At 44.1% G+C, this 20,116-nt stretch overlaps 1 protein-coding gene across 11 annotated transcripts in view; it reads right to left on the bottom strand.

Moving 5' to 3' along the window:
- WNK2 (WNK lysine deficient protein kinase 2) overlaps positions 1–19,062 on the bottom strand; it is a 104,302-nt gene extending 85,240 nt beyond the window's left edge. For 3 of the 11 annotated variants that reach the window (XM_072127030.1, XM_072127039.1, XM_072127040.1), the window contains exons 1-2: positions 14,666–14,879; positions 13,060–13,964 (exon numbers count right to left, since the gene is read on the bottom strand). In XM_072127030.1, the coding sequence (XP_071983131.1) occupies positions 13,060–13,767 (708 nt within the window). In that variant the 5' untranslated portion in view covers positions 13,768–13,964; positions 14,666–14,879. Of the gene's footprint in view, positions 1–13,059; positions 13,965–14,558; positions 14,580–14,665; positions 14,881–15,835; positions 15,907–18,808; positions 18,882–18,957 lie in introns of those variants that run through there. The other 8 variants (XM_072127038.1, XM_072127035.1, XM_072127037.1 and 5 more) reach the window with 6 other exon arrangements.
- Positions 19,063–20,116: the final 1,054 nt, after the last annotated feature.

The raw sequence follows: 20,116 nt of genomic DNA, 5'->3' as shown, positions 1-20,116 counted from the left end.
TTAGAAAAGTCAACTTCAGGAGCCTAATTCCCATTTAAAAGCACAGTGCCACTTAATGGTCTTATTATTTACACTAGGGGGGGGACGTAGGGGACGTATGTGAAAGGCTTCATTCTGACAGCCAGAAGCAAGTAGCGCAGTTATTTTACCTAAAGTGCTGTATTATACAGCCAGACATTTCAATGGCTTTTATTATAATACGATAATGACCCTTGTGCCTGGACATCAATAATCAGGTTAATTCTTTTACTGACATTTCTAAGACGGGGATAAGGCAAGGTTTACATTACTGCTCTGGTTTAACCCTCGACACTGGGACAGCAAACACTAATTTAACAAAAGTGACGTCACATAGACTTCACATGTGTACAGATCACAGTTCCCAGAATCCGCTCATAGTAGGCACCTGCCTGTGTGAACCTCTTACCAATTAAAAGTCATTGGTCTGAAGCACAAATGGAAGAAAATATGATGTTCGGAATCTCACCGGGCACGTGGGGGGCACGTGGCTCATAGGCTGGGGGGGGGGGGGGTGTGGCACGTGGCTCATAGGCTGGGGGGGGCACGTGGCTCATAGGCTGGGGGGGGCACGTGGCTCATAGGCTGGGGGGGGGCACGTGGCTCATAGGCTGGGGGGGCACGTGGCTCATAGGCTGGGGGGGGGCACGTGGCTCATAGGCTGGGGGGGGGCACGTGGCTCATAGGCTGGGGGGGGGCACGTGGCTCATAGGCTGGGGGGGGCACGTGGCTCATAGGCTGGGGTCTTTTTCTGGCGGATGCTGCCGTTCCCGTATATAAGAGAAAAAGAGCTTTGGGCACCAATAAAAACACAAATAAATTAGGACAGTGAATCAGTAAATCTGATGGTAGATGATCTAGAACCATCAATATGGTAAGTGAAGGTAAGTGCAATTTTCGCAAAACAATTTTTTTTTTTTAAATGCGGCAGTTTTTTTGATTCGGTTTTTCCCGAATCCGTTGGGTTATCATTCGGCCACGCCCCCCAATTTCCGTCGCGTGCATGCCGGCGCTGATGCGCCACAATCCGATCGCGTGCGACAAAATCCCAGGGCAATACAGGGAAAGATCGGTGCAAATCGGAAACATTCGGGTAACACATCGGGAAAACGCGAATCGGGCCCTTAGTAAATGACCCCCAATGTGTGGTCTGTTTGCAAATTGTCCTACCAAATTTTCCTACCTGACAAGCAGCAGTGAAATCTGAAAAGTAATCTATACCCACTTCTCTTTTTCTTTCAGTGCCAAACCTCCCGTCACCTGTCCAAAGCACTTCATACACTACTGAATGGAGGAAAAAAAAGTAGGCTTTAACAAATGTCTAGACACAATGTGACGAGCCGTTTCATAATCGCAAGACACCAAAAATATACTATAGTAACATGAATTAAAGGCTCTATGGCAGATGAAAGGGTATTTGCCAAATACTCTTGGATTATATACTCATGGAGATGATCACACATGGCAGATTAATTGCAGAATTTTTTTTTGGACGTGAAGATCTGGCCCATCTCTGCGGCTTGCGAGTGGATTTTGTGCATTGTCGCAGTGATGTGAATGTGACCATCGCAGAGTTTTCGGTAATACATTTGACAGTGATAGCACGGGAACAGAAAGGGCTCACTAATATATACTTATGTATGTGAAAGGCTTTGTACACATGGATTAGCCCTTTAAAGGCAAACTCCCTTAGTGCCCATTTCATGGCTCTATGAACAGGCACCAGGACACAACCTCCACTCTCAGAGCAGAATATACGAGCGGCACAAGGCTCATGGTGTTCTCAATTATGTCCACGTTATAGGAATTCCCGGAACTTCTTGTAAAGTTCTGAGGATCATAAAAGTTAGTTGCATTGACATAAATGAGTCCATACATAACTTTGGGCTAAATAATAGCCCCAAGAGCAGATTGCAGGGCCTTTTACATACCCGCTCGGATGCATACACTTTATCCACGTTTCTGAGATCATGCGATAATCTATTAAATTAGGAGGAAGGAACAAAGTGTCCTGTACCCTGTTCTACAGCAACTCTGAGGTTACAGGTGTCCATCTACTTTAGCAATGATGCGTCTCAGGATAGAAGTGACGCTGCTGGTACGAGACGCAGGAAGGCAATGGCGACTAGACAGCACAAAGTGAAGAACACGACAAATACAAGTCAGAAAAAGACAACAAGGAGTATTGCATCTTTTGGGTTATAAGCCATTCTAACCCCCATAGGACAACCCCTCTAAATAGCCCAAGATATCTGCGAGAGCCTTGTTAGGCCAACCATGTAGCAAGCACCAGAAATGCTAAAATGCCATGGTACACATCCCCAGAAACCGTTATCCATTAACAAAAGTGGAAATTATTTTTAATTCCAAGTCATCTAAAGTTAAAGGGGTATTCCTATGAAGTCAAGATTCTTAAATATACTGAGGATAACAAAATAACACACATTCTTTAATTCACTGTTATTAGCAGAAGTACATAATTTCACAAATATACCGTAATTCCAATCTGTGTCTATCAGTTCTGGCGTTTGGTTGTCCCTGAACACTTTTTCACGGAATACAGCGATTTCTGCAACTAGTCAAGATATGGTCCGGCATCAGCTCACCCCGAGCGGTTGCAAGGTATTTGTGGGTTATAAGTTAATCATTTTAAAGTCGTCGGTTTCCTTTAAGTTTGAAGGCTCAAAAGAAAAATAGTTACAAACATTCCCTTTACTTTATCTTATTCTATTTTCTTAGGGACATGTTATTTGTTGAATGTATAACACACAGGCACAATATATTCAGAGCAAATGGTGAACCACTTTAAAGCCTTCAGTAAATTTAATGGACATGACGCACACATGAATCACAATGCAGCGAATGACTTCTCAACCCCGCTACGGTTGCGATGTGCGTGGCACAAGAGAAAATTGATTTGAGTCACATCGGGGCATGGAGGCCAAGCCAAAATATGTTTGTTAGAAGCAATTTATCTGATGGGGTCAAGGAAATAATTTGCCTTGCTTAACTAGTTCACTTGTAAGGATGGTTTGCCAGCGCAGGATTTTTACTTTTTATAATAAGCTTTAATATTGACATACATTAAATACAACCAAATTCCGGTGCAGAGGGTCTGGAGAAAGTTGTGACTTTTTAGATTAGTCTGTTCTAGTTATTCCTATGTTGAATGGTCAAAACTTTGTAAGCCTTTGCTCCACATTCATCATGGAAGATGTGGATGTATGGCTCCATTCACATTCATGAACACCAGGAGACTCTACTGCAAAGACACAACATAGACCAGCACAGAACACCGCTTCTTCTGGGTCAGGGCTATGGGATAGACACCCCATGGGCCCTATTATGGTCAATGGGTAACGCAAGGCACCACTGGGATGGGACGTGTCCTATATACTTTGACAAAGGAAAAACAATAGAAAAAAAACCAAACGCAGAGGTGGACAGACCCTCAGAAATAGGAAAACCAAACTGTATTTAGGAACCAGCAGTATACTCGATACAGGTGCCAACTTTCTGGTAACCATCTCCAGGTAAACTAGATCGTACAGACCCTATGAAGGCGGCAGAGCACAGAGCTGTTGCCTAGAGTAGTCTGTACTTTGTAGGATTTTGTCCACCATTGACCCAAATAGAGAATGGGGGAAACACCCTCTTGTTCAATAGTTCGACCTGAGGATCGCGATAATTTGGTGGTTGAACGACAATTTCACAGGGCTTGCCTAAGACACATATTTCCGATGGTCACACTGCTCATATAGTCTCTTGGCGGACCTGCCCACAGGGTCAGGGTAGACAAGGCACAGCCCCAAATCCATTTGCATAGCGACATCGCTGGCGCTGGGTACTTCCATGTGAGCTCCAATCATCTCCCTCCTGCTCTCAGCAGTAATGGAGCACTTGTTCTTTTATACAGAGCCCCTTGTATCTGACCACTTTACCCACTGAATACCCAGTTTGGAATTATGGGGGAATAGTGGTCATATACAAAAGGATTCTGAGAACATAGTGGAGTCTTGGTGCTTAGATGTAATATATTCTGGGGGTACAGTCGTTGCCACTATACCCCCAGAATACACTGCATCTTATGACTCTAACCTGACCATTATACAAGATGGCACTGTCAGGCATTGGGGATTCTGAAGGTTAAAGCAGAACCCCTTGTGTCTGACCATTCCCCCCCCCCCCCCCCCGCACCTCTCGTGTCTGACCACTGCACCCCCAGAATACACAGTGCCTGAACACCACACACTGTAGCACCACCAGGCACTGGGGAGGAGGAGCGGGGGGGGGGGGGGGGGGTTACAGTAGTCAGGAAGAAAAGAAGACTAGCAAGGAAAAATAATTTTATGGTTGGGGGAGAGGGGGAGGGAGAGGTCACAACATGAGAAACTGTATTAAAGGGTTGCGACATCAGGAAGGGCGAGAACCACTGCTTTAGATGGTACTGACCATCTCCAATATCATACTTCCTATACCATGGGGGGGGGGGGGGATATATAGACAGGGAAAAGAAGAGGGGGTAGAAAATTTAATCCCAAAACCACACCCCTGAACACTCTACAATCTTCAGACCACGTACACAGTGTATACATAGAGGAGATGACATCCATCACGTGCTTATCTCTTGCATCAGAGAGCCATGATTTTATTAAAGATGCACAGTGATTCGCCGCTGCACAGGATTCTTCATCTCTCGCTCTCTGAAAAGAACTTTTATTCCAAAGATGACCCGAGCGACAGGCAAACACAGAATCACAAGGTCTGAGGAACAGACAGGGGGTGTAGCGCAAACTTACAGGTTTTAAAATTAGAAGTAAAAAGGCGTTCAAGGGTTTTCAATGTCCCCCGAGGCGAGATTGAGGCAAAGGTCTAAAAATACTGCGGTAAACAAACATTTATGGAGGACCCAAACGAACTATTAAAACGGTTCATTGTAAAAAATGCATAATGTGGGACGGGTGGGCGTAGCCGGAAGCTGAACGCAGCGCTGCTTCCGTGCCCATTTGTTTACATGGGGCATAGACCAGAGAGATGGCAGCCCCCTCCTGGTCACCATTTTTTTTTTTTACGCTCTTGGACAGCCCCTTTAAATTATTTAAAATGACCAAACAGAAAGACCAGCTGCGCTTTGGAGTCTATACCCCCTTCAGAGCACATTTTGGATAGGCAGCAAATAAATTACCTTTCACTTATTTCTGTGGTTCAAGGTGCAAAGATCAACCTTTGTAGTGCAGAGATCCATTCCCCAGCTGTCACAAAATTACAGCTTTATACGCATCCAAAAACTATTCGATTGGTGCAAGATTTGCACTCTGAAATGTTTGCAGATACCCGGATGATGCGTTCACATTCAGTTTTTGATGTCCAAACTAGGAGACAGCTTTTCTCAGTGATATGTTTTCACCCATTATGATCCATACCAGCTTATGGCTTCAAAAACTGCATCTACAAAATGGAACGTGTGAATGCACCCTTAGGCCCCCCCCTGCAAAACTCATCCACTTACTTGCAACTGGCCTCCTTGCCACAAACTCACATATATCAGAGTATTTGATTAGTGTAAGAAGTGTCCAGGAGAAGGAGACCTGCAGTTACATCATCCAGAGTCTGCATTCAACCAGAGAGAGCGGCATGGTTCAATCACATGTGCGTTTCAACTGAGATGCATGCGAACAGTAAAGAGCACCATGTGGTTTGCATCCTGCTGAGGGAGCAGGGATGAGGGTGAGACACTAACAGTGTATGAAGCTGCAGCAGGGGCTCTTGTAACATCCGCCAAGAGCCCTTTTGACTTATTAGTTTACTTTTAAAAGTTGATTTTAGAAGTAAATATAATAAGATTACCACAGTCACAGTGCCTGGACCTATGAGTAAGTGTCTCTGGTTTTTCATGATGGATTTTATGGTAAATATCCTTTAAAATCACTCATTTTATCGGATTTTCCTCATTACATTAAATTGGAAATAGAAGTTTAATTGTAAGGAGAGGAAACAGATTCTCGAATATTCTCCATTGAGCGATACTGTAATTTAAGTAGGAAGTAAAATATAAAATCAATTCATGTTTTTACAGAAAAAAGAAAATATCACAACAAAAAGAAACTTGCTTTCTGTGTAAGACATGTTCTTTTGGCAATAAACCTTACACGACTGGCCTGCGAGAGGAAATCATGTGCAGGGGGACACATATGGGTCAATTTTTGGTTTATTACACCAGAAAAATCTTTGTTCTCTTCAATTCAAGCGTCTCTATAAACTGGACTGATCTGTGCAATGTCTGATGAGCCGCATTCAGCCGAGACTATGACCCATGACAAATACACAGCAATAAAAATATATACGCCAAAATGTGAGATGCAATGTTCCAATTTAAAACCTCTCTCAATTGATTTATTTTCCCCCAATTTGTTTTTACTGACTACAAGCCTACGACCTCTGGTCCACTCTGCTGGAAACAACCAGATCATAACGGCAGAATGGGAATCTTACTACAAAAGCCGGAATAAGGTCTGTGGTGGCCAGGAGAGAAATCTGTAAAAAAACATGAAAAATGTAAGAAATCTCATCCACGTGTTACAGTTTAAGGCCAGTTGCCCACAAGGGAGTTCAGTACTGCCAGATCAGTCCCTGTCCCCAATGGGGCTCACAATCTACTCAACCTACCAATATGTTTTCGTGTGTGGGAGGAAACCGGAGGACCCGGAGTAAATCCATGCAAACACGGAGAGAACATACAAACTTTTTGCAGATGTTGACCCTGGGACTTGAACCCAGGTCCCCAACGCTGCAAGGTTGTAGTACTAACCACTGCGCCGTGTTGCCCTACTCAACATAACAGTGATATGAGGTTTGGTCTGGAAAATCCTTTCCCAAAAATAAACTGCATTTTCCAGGGATTTCTTATATTCATGTACCTAAATTCTCCAGGAGTATCCTGTGCTACTACTTGGCACTGTAGGCAGGAGGGCAGCTTGTACCATACCCTTTTTATTGGGGGTTTCTATTGCCCATTGTTAACAATATTTTGTGGTACCATAACTGGGATTTTCCCCTTTTGTCCTCTGGCCATACTAAAGGAGATGCCAGCCTCAACTGTGACTCCCAACAAACATTTCAATATTCACAGGTTGCAGCAAATGTGTACAACATGACCTTATACTAGCTAATAGGTTACAATAAAAAGTTGGTAAATCCACAAGCACAATACACAGCGTAATTCCACAAATAAAAGTATCCATGTCATTGGCCTGGGTTGTGGGTATCATTTACATGCTCTGAATATTAGTATATAGCGTGTGGCTATAGTAAGGCCAATTACAGATGCCTACTACAATAAAATTATTCAATGAATAGTTAACAATACATGAAGCATGTGAAGCATGTACAGCTCATAACCCGGAGACACTTCACTGGCCAAAAGGTCGACAAACAACTCTCGGATCCATCTGCCATAAATCTACATTGCTAGCTGGGTTTTTATGAAGTAGTAAGGAGCAACCATCAGATGTATACAATTAAAAGACCTGCTCCAGACAGCGCCAGTTATAATAGATGGATACCGAATCCCTTCTATGTACTGTAAAGTCCACCAACTCCAAAGCCGTGATTCCCATTGAAGAGGTTTCTAACGTCATTGCTTAATGCACAAATACAACCTGGTGTTGGGCTCAGAAGATTACCTTTCTCCCGTCCTGCATCGTCCAATCCTTATGGTCTAACTTCAGCCTGGATCTCCGGTTCTTCCCATTGATAAAAAGCTTTTTTTCTAGCTTTACATGACTTGAGCCCTGCCTCTAGGAGCCTGTTACGAGCAGTTCTTGCCATGAACTTCACCCCAGCTACCATTTGCCATGCCTTTTTTAGGTCACTTGATGTCATCCTGCAGTTGCCCTTGTTTTGACATTCAACTTGTCCTATTTGCTTCATTAAATAAGATTTGGTTCAGGTGATCACCTAACCAGAAGCGCAAAATAGAATAAGGTGGAATTTGGTTGGAATTCAACGGACACTGGAATGGAATGTCAGACGTGCAAGGAAATATGCAAATATGTTTTCCCAAGGTGGGAAATGGAAAGCAATGCCTACCTTGAAAGGAGCCCCCTTAACACCAAGCATGACCTACAAGAAGCCCAATAACATGATTTGGTATTAAACCAAACCAGGATATCTATTCCAGGAGCAGCGTGCTTATGACCTTGTTGGGTCTCTTCAGTACAGCGCAGGGAAGTTTTGCCAAGTGAGAGGTTATTGCTTGGTGTTAAGGGGGCTGCCTTTCAAGGTAGCAAAGGGAGGCATCGTTTTCCATTTCTCACCTTGAACATATTTGCATGTTTCCTAGAATCAGGCCTTAATTGGCAAACTCTCCATAAGGAGACACTAGCCAAACCAGTTTTACTTTTTGTAAACTTTTTTTATACGTTACAAAAATGACCCAAAAAGAGTGGCGTTTCACACATCTGGGCACTATTATTTTTGAAAGGACATTTCATACCCTGAGGGGGATATTAGTTTCATGGGGTAAACTCTGCTGACAGGTTCCCTTAAACACCATTACTTTTACAAGATGTGCACATTAATCATTGTACCATCACACAGATTACTTGGGGTTAACCGTAGCCTTTTTCCAGCCATGTGAAACTAGGTTAAGAGATGCAGTGAACATAAGCTTGGCCACATCTCTCTAGAGGATCCAGAGCCAATGCATGGCCTGTATCCATCAGAGGTACAGCTATGATGTCAATGTACGGCGAAACACATGCCCGCGTCACTACATAGCACGGGAGCCGTCACATACCAATCATCTCTTTGCCTGTAAAAAGCAGGACTAAGAAATAACATATATAACGAAAGTCTATATATAGTACAAGCAATAAAGCAAAGATGACACTTGCTTCCAGGCCTGACCCGCTGCTTGCAGGTAGCACATAATGCAGCCTATATTGGTAAAATAGAAGATGGTATGCATCCATGAATAATGAATGAGGAAATTATAAATCTTGATGCATTTAGCATCTAGTTGCTGGAGCAGTATAGACTCCTTCTGTATCTCCGGTGACACTGCAGAGACATTGCTAGGTTGAGAAGATGCTGAGAGTCACTGCGTCTTCTCAATGACTATATAGATGTATTATAATTCTGAGTAATACTTTGCAATTACACCAGACACATCTTTAGCATGAAGCACCGGGGGGGGGGCTGCACAGTATAAGTGGTCCTATTAAATAATCAAAGGCCGTATGACAATCCTTAAAGGCCTCTTCTGCTGCTCATCACTCATTTACCGAGGAGGTCCTCGATGGAAACAGACACATCATAGAAGATTCCTATAGATGTACAGACGTGTATCCCAGCATTGTGGGAGGTTGTATATAACCAAAGGCTCTGATCTGTACAAAGTCATTTTCCAGTTTGAGGCGTATTGTACAAATCAGCAGTTTTGTGGTTGTGTTTATTTTTTTTCCTTCTGAACACGAGACACCGACATCACTATTATTAGACGTGATCGCATTAGCCGGAACTTTGGTATAGGACAAACCGTAGGGAGAAATCTAGTAACCCTTTCACTCATAGATTATAAAACACAAGCACTGCAGCATAAAGCTGCAGCGTACGAATGGCAGCTAGTATACGGTCACTATAGTGCATTGTGAGCGGCGCAGTACGGAGAGCGCACACCCACGTGCGCGTCACCGTACCATTGCCAAAAAAAATATAAAAAACCCATTGAGAGAGATTTATGAGCGGTGTCAGCAGAAGCAAACAGAGCTCAGCTTTCACTTTAACACAGCTGTTTATAAAATGAAAGCTGAGCTCTGATTGGTTTCCATAGGCAAACAGCACAGTTAGACACTTCTGATAAATCTCCCCCATAAGGTGTGCTCGCCCCTTCCGAAGCCGACCCTGGAGTAGCAACGTATATATGTGTGTGTGTGTGTAAGGGAAACCAATGCCCAGAACTTACCAAAATGTTGTATGCCAACCAGAATCAGTAAACTCACGATCATAGGGCAATCAAAACTAGAAATGCAGATATACAAAAAGATCGGTCAATGAGTTCATCTCTCTGATCGTGTTCATCTAATATCCAGAAACTTTGAAATACTGTGTGAATACAAGCATAGGAATCCCAAAGGGGAAATCGCGTAGAATCAAGATTATGCGTGGGAAATTCACTGCATTATACAGTGCAACTCAATTTCTAAAATAAAGCACAGAAGTTTTTTATTATTTTTTCCATGCAAGGGCTGACACACTGCTTTACTTTAAAAGCAATTTACCATCAAAATCAAGAATGATAAAACAGGGACACTTACAGATCTTGGCACCGTAAGAAATCATCTTATATTTGTTATCCATGGCCTTCTTCCTTCTAAAAGCAAACTTTTAAAATTATGCTAAAGAGCCAGCATGTGAGGTGTTACCAGTGCCCCTCCGTGCTTTGGCTTCATAGTTGATTACACAGTCTCATCTCCCTGCTCCCCCAGCATGAGATTACAGCAGGCAGATTGAGAGGAAAAAGTGCTGCTGTAACAGCCTGTGAAGTAGTGATGGATCATTCACTAATCATCCAGCTCACAAAAAATGTCTGACTTCCCATCAGTATTACAACTACAGCACAGAGGGGCTCTGGTAATACCCCACGAGCCCTTCTGGCTCAATGCATCATTTTAAAAGTTGATTTTAGAAAAAGGAGGCCATGGATAGCAAATAAAAAAAAAGATTAACACAGTCACTGTGCTTGGATCTGAGGAAGTGTCCCTGGTTTATGCGTCATTTTAATAAAATATGTAGAATGTAAAATGGGTCAGATGTTTTCTTTGCAGTATTAGCACACATTATGCATTTGGGCTCATGCACAAGAACATGTACAGCCCATATTAACTATTACAGTTTCGGTGCGGCTGTTTGGCTGGCAGATGGAACGCCTTTGCATTGTATTTCTTGGGCCACCCTACAGATGCAAGGTCCAGCACCCAAAGCTACCAAAAAGCTCCGACCCCTTAGTAGATTCAGGCGCAATCTGTGACAGATTAGACCTGTAGACCAGGTCTCACCATGCAGATTTTTCAGTTATAGTCACCACTGGTTTTCCGGGAGAGACTATGGTAAATATGTCAGACTGGGCTATTCTTGCCCCTGCTCGCCCCATTCCTTTGCCAAAGTCGTAATCGTAATAATAATAAATATTAACAATAAACAATGATTCCTTTATATAGTGCACACAGATTATGCAGCGCTGCACAGAGCTTTCCAAATCAGTCCCCAATGGGGCTCACAATCTAGTCAACCTACCAGCATGTTTTGGAGTGTGGGAGAAAACCGGAGGACCTAGAGGAAACCCACACAAACACAGAGAGAACATACAAACTCTTTGCAGATGTTGACTCTGGGACTTGAACCCAGGTCCACAGTGCTGAAAGGCTGTAGTGCTAACCACCAAGCCACCCTAAAGTAAGGGACAGAAAACAACCTGGGAGGGAAGGGGAGATTTAAGTGGCATCTTTATGGTAAAGAAGACATAATAAATCCGCCCAATAGCGTCAAACAAAAAACATGCACACAAATTGCAATATAGTGACATGATTATCTTCAGCAAAATAAAACATGTGCAGTTACCCAAATATTCTACAGGCCGTGCCATAACTCCACTGGGCAACTCGTTACAGACCAAGCCTTCAACCACGGAATTTCTGAATTACAAAATGTGTATGCTCAACCCGGCAGAGCATACATGTGTATGGGGGAGGTCAGGAAGAACATCCTAATGACTCCCAAATGTGAATGGCTGCTTAACATCCCAATCAAAAGTTGCTCTAAGATTTAATCAATTGTCAAATATTAAAATATGATGATATGAATACTGCAGGTAGGCCAAATTTTACAGAAAACAAAGCTCAAACCCGCGATGGTTAGGCCAACCCTACGTAGAAGTAGCGTGCAGATTCCAGCCTGCAAACAACAGCTCCATGGTCCGTTCATCACAGTCTGGATCAGTGTGTGATCTATTTCCACAAAAACTGTGCGCCATACAAAGATTAAAAACGAACTTAAGGTTACATTCACACGATGCATGCCCTCCATACTGTAATAGGGCAGGCATCCATCGGCGCTGCGGAGAGGAGCAGAGGATAAGCGCAGCTCACCCCCGCCGCTCTCCATAGGAATATACAGCGCACGACGCCGTATTACTTAGAAAGATAGGACATGTCCTATCTTTCTACTGGCTATGGACCAGTGCGGTGCCGCATATGTGCAGAACTGTACCGCTCCCATACAGGGCCGTGAGCCCATAGAAGTGTATGGGGGACGTTCGTGTATATACATCCCCCATACGTTTGCGTGAATGTAGGCTAACATTTACATGACAAAGTTACATTGTTAAAATATTGATAATATGTATTTGGAACAATATCATACTTGCAACAAAAATGAACAATATGTAGAGATCATCATATTACTCTCCTTTAAGTCAGGTTTAACAAACAAACAAAACACTCCACCTCTGTAGAGAGTCTTGAAAGAAGTAAAATGTCAACAGCCCACCCCCTCAATGCAGAGATAATTGGAGACAACCTTGATCTGATCACTTCCCTGTGATATATACGTGAATTGTTAGCTGTGTGATCTCAGGGACTAGGAGTGCAGATAAGCATTACACAACCATGAAGACCTCTATGGCAGCCTGTCATGTGTATCATTATATAAGATGATAAGTTCATTCCCTGGGACTAGCAGAGGAGGACATAGATCAGATGACCAAGGCGCTATGTTATCCCACACACAAGCTGGAAACTGGAATCAATACAAAACCGATCATTTATGAGGCAGGACTGGTGCAAACACACTGCTCCGGAATCAGCAATTAGATAACCTATAGGTGACATGGCCTATGTGCACACAACGGGTATGAACCCAGAAATTTAAAATCACATACATATCATAACATCTGGGACATAAAAGACTCATTGTAAAAGATAATATAGATTTTTCAATGAACCCACACAGAAAATCTCATATAAAGGATAAAAATGGTCTTACCTGCAGTTCGCACCATGCTACCTCCACCCAGGTCTCTGTATCCAGACCCTTATACACCGTCTTAAAGGAGCCTCTTCCAATTTCAATGTCAAACTTTAAAAACCTGCCATCAGGGGAGGTAGAAACAGCTTTTATATCAGCCTCCTCTTCATCGTCCTCTTCCTCCTCTTTCTTGGACTTTGGTACCTCTTTAGAAGTTTCGGGCTCATCTTTTTTCTCTTCTTCAACTTTGTCCGGTAGTCCATCTGCCTTGGTTTCTTCATAGGTCTCAGATTTGGGTACAGGGACCTCTTTGGTCAAGGCATGGTCGCTGGCCCCATGTGCTCTTTTGGCAATGGCTCTTCTGGCTCTAGAGATAGGGATGACCTTGTTGAGGGGACCGTGTTGTTGAGATTCACTCAAGTCTAGAACCGGTGGTTCTTCTTGATCCGACTCTACTACAGTTCTCCTTAAGAACCTCAGCTTGACTGTTTTGGAGTCTTTAGCAGCTGGTACAAGCTGAGAGTCTTTCCCCGAGTTGAGCATTGCAGTGTCCATGATATCTACACTCATCCCATGAATATTCATAGGTCTCCCCGCACAGTCATTGGATTCTGCCGGACAGGCTTCCCTCAGAACCGGATGCCTTCTGTGAACCCCACTTTGTTTCAGATTCGTGGCTGTAGGCTGAGAGGTTGGTGTTCCCAGGCTGGAGGAATCATTGTACATATCAGATTAAGGAGAAAAAAAAAAAAAGAAAAGAACAACTCAACAGATTTCCCTGCAGGAGGCTATGACGCAGACAGATGCAGCAGCAGTTCTTCCGAAAGCTCCCATGAAAAGGTTATAAAAGTCTGCCCCCCCAGATCACTGCAGATCCTCCGTCAGCGCTGCAAGCCCAGATCTTGTCAGAGAACCATCGGAGCCTGCGGAGAGAAGACAAATCATTAGATACACATGTACTATGAACCCATGTGCTCTCAGGAGCTGTCCAGCACCACCTCCCATCTACTGGGGTCAGTACAGACACGTGGGAAAAGTGGGCTACAGCTACTGACAGCTCAAGGCAACGTGACAGCCGTGAGGGACAATGCAAGATTGTGCTCAGCAGGGGGTCATAAGGTGCGGTGGTCATAAGGTCACATGAAGGAGCAATCACAGAAATTTAAAAATGGAAACCAGTGCTAATATTTCCCTGGGATCATTAAAGAAGGGCATTAAAGTAGCAAATAAGGCCAATTAAATAAGATCATACAAGATGATACAAGTACCAGGCCTGTATTAGGCACCGCACACTGGTATCAGGCCTGGCATGTTTACCATACAGACAGGGTGCCAGGCCTGCCATCCTCTCCACTGCCAACCTGCGTAAATCATATTCTGAATGCGACAAAGTGCAGCTCCTGGGTGGCCCTGTGCCAACATGATGCCAGCCTAACCCCTGCACTGACTGATACAAAAGGGGCTGGGTACTGAGAAGGAGCACATGCAAAGGGTGGGGAGAGGCAAACAATACTCACATGGATCCCATGAGGCTGTAATCTATTCTACAGATGGAACTTGTCACAATGACCCCCTGCAGCCCAGGCTGACCCCACCCCACATGCCCTGCTCCCTCCATACCCACCCTGATCACAGGAGGTGCGGTGCCCCCAGCACATGGCAGCAGCGATGAGGTTAATGGGCGCCGCCTGCGCACCCCACGACCCACTGTGCGGCTCCTCCGCTTTGTAATGACACGTCCATGGAGCTGCTGGACGAGGGGAAACCTAGGTGGGCAATGCGGGGAGGAGGAGAGGGAGAGGCGGGACCCTGGACCAGGCAGGAGCCGGCATCTCCCAGCTCGCCCCTCCCTGATGGAGGAGGAGGAGGAGGATGGTGCGGCACACGGCTATGGGCTCCCCGGCCCAGGGCACACACCCCACCTCAGCCAAGTCACCCAGATAAGAGATGAGCACAAACCAGACCATCTGGTATGTCAGTATACAGAGAGTTGCATGTGCTGCAATACCGGACACAGCCTATGGACAGAGGTGGCGCTATTTTGGCAAATGGAGGGCTCATTGTCCTGCCGTTGAGACAATAATATATGCCCCATAACGAGTATTTTAGCAGACACTAAGATTTTAGCCATGGATTGGAAATTATGCATAGTAGTGAACCAAATATATTAATGCGCATTAAGGGGTACCACCGCAAAACAAGATTCGAGCCGACTCAACAGCTGCCACATTCATTTTAATAGGACTAACCCATACAATTTCAACCCAGTATAAGGCTACATTCACACTGCCATATGGGGGACGTATATTTGGCCGATATACGTCCCCCCATAGACGGCAATGGAAGCACGGCGCCACACATGCAGCACTGTACCGCTCCGTACCCCGTAGAAAGATAGGACATGTCCTATCTTTCGACGGAATACAGAGCCATACACTGTATGGGGAGGGGGCGATTGGCGTGCTACGGTGCGGCAGGCAACAGCAGTGTGAATGTAGCCTTAGGATGATGCCACACATGGCGTTTTGAAACCGTTCTTGGACTGTTTTTAAGCAGTCCACTAAAAAACACATGTGGTAAAAAACGCTTGCATTTTTCAATAAACGCATGCATTTTTTTTTTTACAGGTTTTTACCAATTATCTTAATTAAAACTGGTCAATAACTGATGCGTGTTTGAATGGACTGCTTAAAAACAGACACGGGTTCAAATGCCATGTGTGGCATCTTCCTTTGTGACAGGCCACATTCTAGCAAAAACAAACCAAAATTAGATTAAAACCCTGTGAGCATACCCCAGTAAACACTGGCTCCCATTTTGGCAGACCGGAGTCATCCATGTATTACATAGAAGGGAAATACAGATAACTGTCCATAAAACCAACCACAGCACAGCTTTTATTTCTTGTAGGGCTCATAGAAAATGTAAGCTGCACTGTGATTGGTTGCTATAGAAAACATAGCATGGTATAAACATGGTACTGATACGCTATAAATCCTGTAATTTGCCTTTACGTTTTTACCTCAGGCATTTACACAGCAAAATGTGGTGTATGCAGGAGATTTTTACATTAATTTAAACTACTCCTACCAATTTTGGCATTCGCCCCAAGTTAAAATAAAAAACTGCATAAAAAAAAAACACAATGGAGTCTGAATGAACCCTAGGGGCTGAACAAACCCTAGCGGCAACCAATCAGAGCTCAGCTTTCATTTTCCCACAGCTATTTATAAAATGAAAGCTGAGCTGTGATTGGTTGCCATGGGCAACTAGAACAATTTTACCTCAGAAACTTGATTGTAAATCTCCCATGGTTTTTTTTTTGTTTGTTTTTTTTTTTTACAGACATGCGCCCTTCATTTTCTCCACAGACAACAGACAATCCTAATGCGTCACACGCCATTGAACAAAAATGTGAAGAAAAAAAATTATGTTTTGTTAGTCTCAGACCCATTGGGAGTGTGGTGTATCATTTGGCAGACACCTTGTGCAAATTTTTAAACTAAGGAGCCCTGTTGCACATCAGTTATATAACGGTGTCTTAATGCCTGCAATAGGTTTTCAAAGAATTGGTAAAGAAATGCGCAAAAGTTGTAAATTGTGGCACAACAATTAGATCCATTTTCTGGAGCAGACTGGCGCTAAGGCCGGCGCCACACAGGGCGCTTTGTCTGCGCTTGCAAACGCAAACGCAGACAAAGTCGCGCCCACCGGGGCGGGCCTCGGCTCGATCGCATCGGCGTTTCTATGGAAACGCCTGCGATCGGGAACGAGCCGCCGGTGTTTCACGTTAAATTAACGCAAAACACCGGCGGCTCGTTCCCGATCGCAGGCGTTTCCATAGAAACGCTGATGCGATCGAGCCGAGGCCCGCACCGGTGGGCGCGACTTTGTCTGCGTTTGCAAGCGCAGACAAAGCGCCCGGTGTGGCGCCGGCCTAAGGCTGGTGCCAAACGCAAACAAATCCGCGCCTACCGGGGCGGGCCGGGGCCCGATAGCATCTTCGTTTCTATAAACGCTTGCGATCAGGAACGAGCTGCCGGTGTTTTGCGTTAATTTAATGCAAAACACCGGCTCGTTCCCGATCGCAGGCGAAGCGGCACCAGCCTCAGGGATTGTTTGGAAAGTTGCACTTCATAAAAGTTGATAAACTTTATTGTGGCTTATGTGGAGTGGGTAGACAAAAGGCATGCATTAATAACCCGTTTACATTCCATTATATAAACAAAAATGTTAATTAGGTAATGTAATTAGGCAAATCATCTCTGTTCAGCTGTTGTAATGCGTATGAAAAAGCAACCAAAAACACAAATGTGTGAACCTCACGGCGCGATCACACGTTCCGCTAGCGTTGAGTTCATAACACGACGCTAGCGTACAGGGGGCGGGGCTCAGGACGATTGCATATGCGTTTCCTTGGAACCGCATGCGATTGATAACCAAATTTTTGGAACGCATAAGCGATCGGCCCGAGCCCTGCCCCCTCACAAGAAAAAGAAGTATGCCAAAGGACCAAAAATAAAGTATAAACAAATTTTATTGATACTATGAACTACACCACAACACAACAAAAAAAAACAATAAAAATATTTAAAAGTGTGAACAACACACAAAAATCGTCCAGCAGGGAGACCTAGCATGTGATAGTGCTGGTCACCCCTACAAACCACCAGCTCCCCCTCCTGAAATAACACTCCCCTAGCCGCACAAGGTGAAAAAAATATATCTTATGATTGATGGTATTGCCAATATATGTCATAAAAACTAATTGATCCCGGAAGAGTCAGAAAAAGTAAACCAACAATCATCCGACAAGAAAGTCTATAAACATATGCAAAAGCCTATATGTAGAAAATCAATGCGGATGTCTACCTGCTGCAGCCGGGACGCAAAGGGGAGGTGAGGGGAAGCTGGGCCACGTTATAAATGCAACACTAGCGGAACGTGTGAACGCGCCCATAAGGTATCTTCATTGTTCTGCCAGACCTGTGGAGCAGCCACCCAAAAACCACAGGTTTTTTTACCACAGAAACCGGGACCTGGTTAACAACCACGTGTTTCCCTGGAAACACATATGAAATTGGACTGAGGCCTGCCCCCCGTGCGCTAGAAGTGTGCTATGAACGCAATACTAGCGGATCACATGACCGCAGCCTAATGGTGTAGACCGAACCTTATAAGAGTGATGGCACACATGGCGTTTTGAACACGTTTTTGCCCCATTTTTAAGCAATCCATCAAAAAACGCATGCGCTTGTTGAAAATGCATCAGTTTTTGACAGGGTTGACAAATTATATTAATTCAAACTGGTCAAAAATGCATGTGTTTTCAAAAACGGACTGCTAAAAAACAGGCCAAAAATGCGTTCAAAACGCCACATGTGCCATCACCTTAATGGTGTAGACCGAACCCTATAAGAGTTTCAATTCTTAATATTTGCTTACGGTATGGTCACACGCTGCATTCCGATCAGAGGCACAATACAAGCTCCCCGGGCTCGGCCTGATCGCGTCTTCGCTTCCAGTAAAATTCATTCAGCAACAAACACCCAGTGTTTTGCATGTAAACTATGCCAAAGAACAGGTGCTTGTCACCCCCCATGTGTCACCACACCCTTAAAAGGGTGCTCCAGCAAAGAGTAAACTAAAATGTCTACACTGGATACACGCACAGTATTTACGCACAGGAATCCATGTGAATACTTTTCATCCAGTAACCCATTTATTACCAAAGGGGACACAAGTTGGACCCTATAACGGTGCATACCTTGGGTGTCAGCAGCAGTCACTCACTCTATCTATACATCCATATTCTGACAAAGTTTTCCCCTCTTATTGTTTTCGTTTCTCATGTATTGGACTTGACATATGAGACAAAGTGTTAAATATCTTTGCTGGGAATGAAAAGAAACTTACTTTCACAGTCTACATCATCTGTAAAATCATGAATGAATCTCACAACTGGCCTGCAGGTTACTCATTATGCAGAAAGCTTATTATACACAGGTGGCCTGGGCTTCTGATGACTCCTCCTGGTTTGGAAGGAGTCATGTGACATGTGGGGCTACCTTAAAGGGGCGCTCCAATGCATTCCCAGTCCCATAAAAGGGGTATTCACAAATAGGACATGTATGGCAAAACGCCACGTGTAATCACACGTGGCATTTAGATTGCGTTTTGAACAACAGCTCAGGAGAGGAGATTTGCCAGTTAATGCTCGCATTTAGAAAATGCAATGACCCAGATTTATTAATTGTGAGGCACTAATGTGCAGGGTGCACCAGGTAGTTGAATACAGGCGCACAGTCTACACGTGGCATTTTGAACGCGTTTATGGTCCGTTTTAAGCAGTCCGTTAAAAAATGCATGCGTTTTTGACCAGTTTCAATTAAAATAGTTGGTCAAACCTGTTAAAAACAGATGCGTTTTCAGAAAACGCACGCGGTTTTTGACGGACTGCTTAAAAACGGGCCAAAAACGGGTTCAAAATGCCACGTGTGACATCACCCTAAGGGTGAAAACACACGTGGCGTTTTTAGGCCATTTTTGGGCCGTTTTTAGTTAGTGCGTTTTCAGATTGTAAAAAACGCATGCGTTTTTGAACAGTTTGAATTAAGATAATTGGTCATACCTGTCAAAAACGCATGCGTTTTCAAAAACGCATGCATTTTTTAACACATGCGTTTTTTATGATCTGTTGTGTGTTGGCGTTTTTAGGCCGTTTTTGGGCCGTTTTAAGTTAGTCCGTTTTCAGATTTTAAAAAACGCATGCGTTTTTGACAGGTTTGATCAATTATCTTAATTCAAACTGGTCAAAAACGTGTGCGTTTTCAAAAAACGTGTGCGTTTTTCAAAAACGTGTGCTTTTTTTACGATCTAAAAACGCACTAACTAAAAACGGCCCAAAAACGACCTAAAAACGCCACGTGTGTCTTCACCCTAAGGGCGCGTTCACACATTGCGTTTTGACCTGCGTTTTCATTGCGTTTGAAACGCATATACAACAGCTGAGAAGGGGTGATTTGCCTAAGGCCGGCGCCACACAGGGCGCTTTGTCTGCGCTTGCAAATTAACG

The sequence above is a fragment of the Engystomops pustulosus genome, chromosome 10 (genome assembly GCF_040894005.1).
Source record: "Engystomops pustulosus chromosome 10, aEngPut4.maternal, whole genome shotgun sequence".
In the NCBI taxonomy this organism is placed as follows: Eukaryota; Metazoa; Chordata; class Amphibia; order Anura; family Leptodactylidae; genus Engystomops; species Engystomops pustulosus.
Note: the sequence above shows the minus strand (reverse complement) of the source record. Positions and strands in the feature narration are given on the sequence as shown.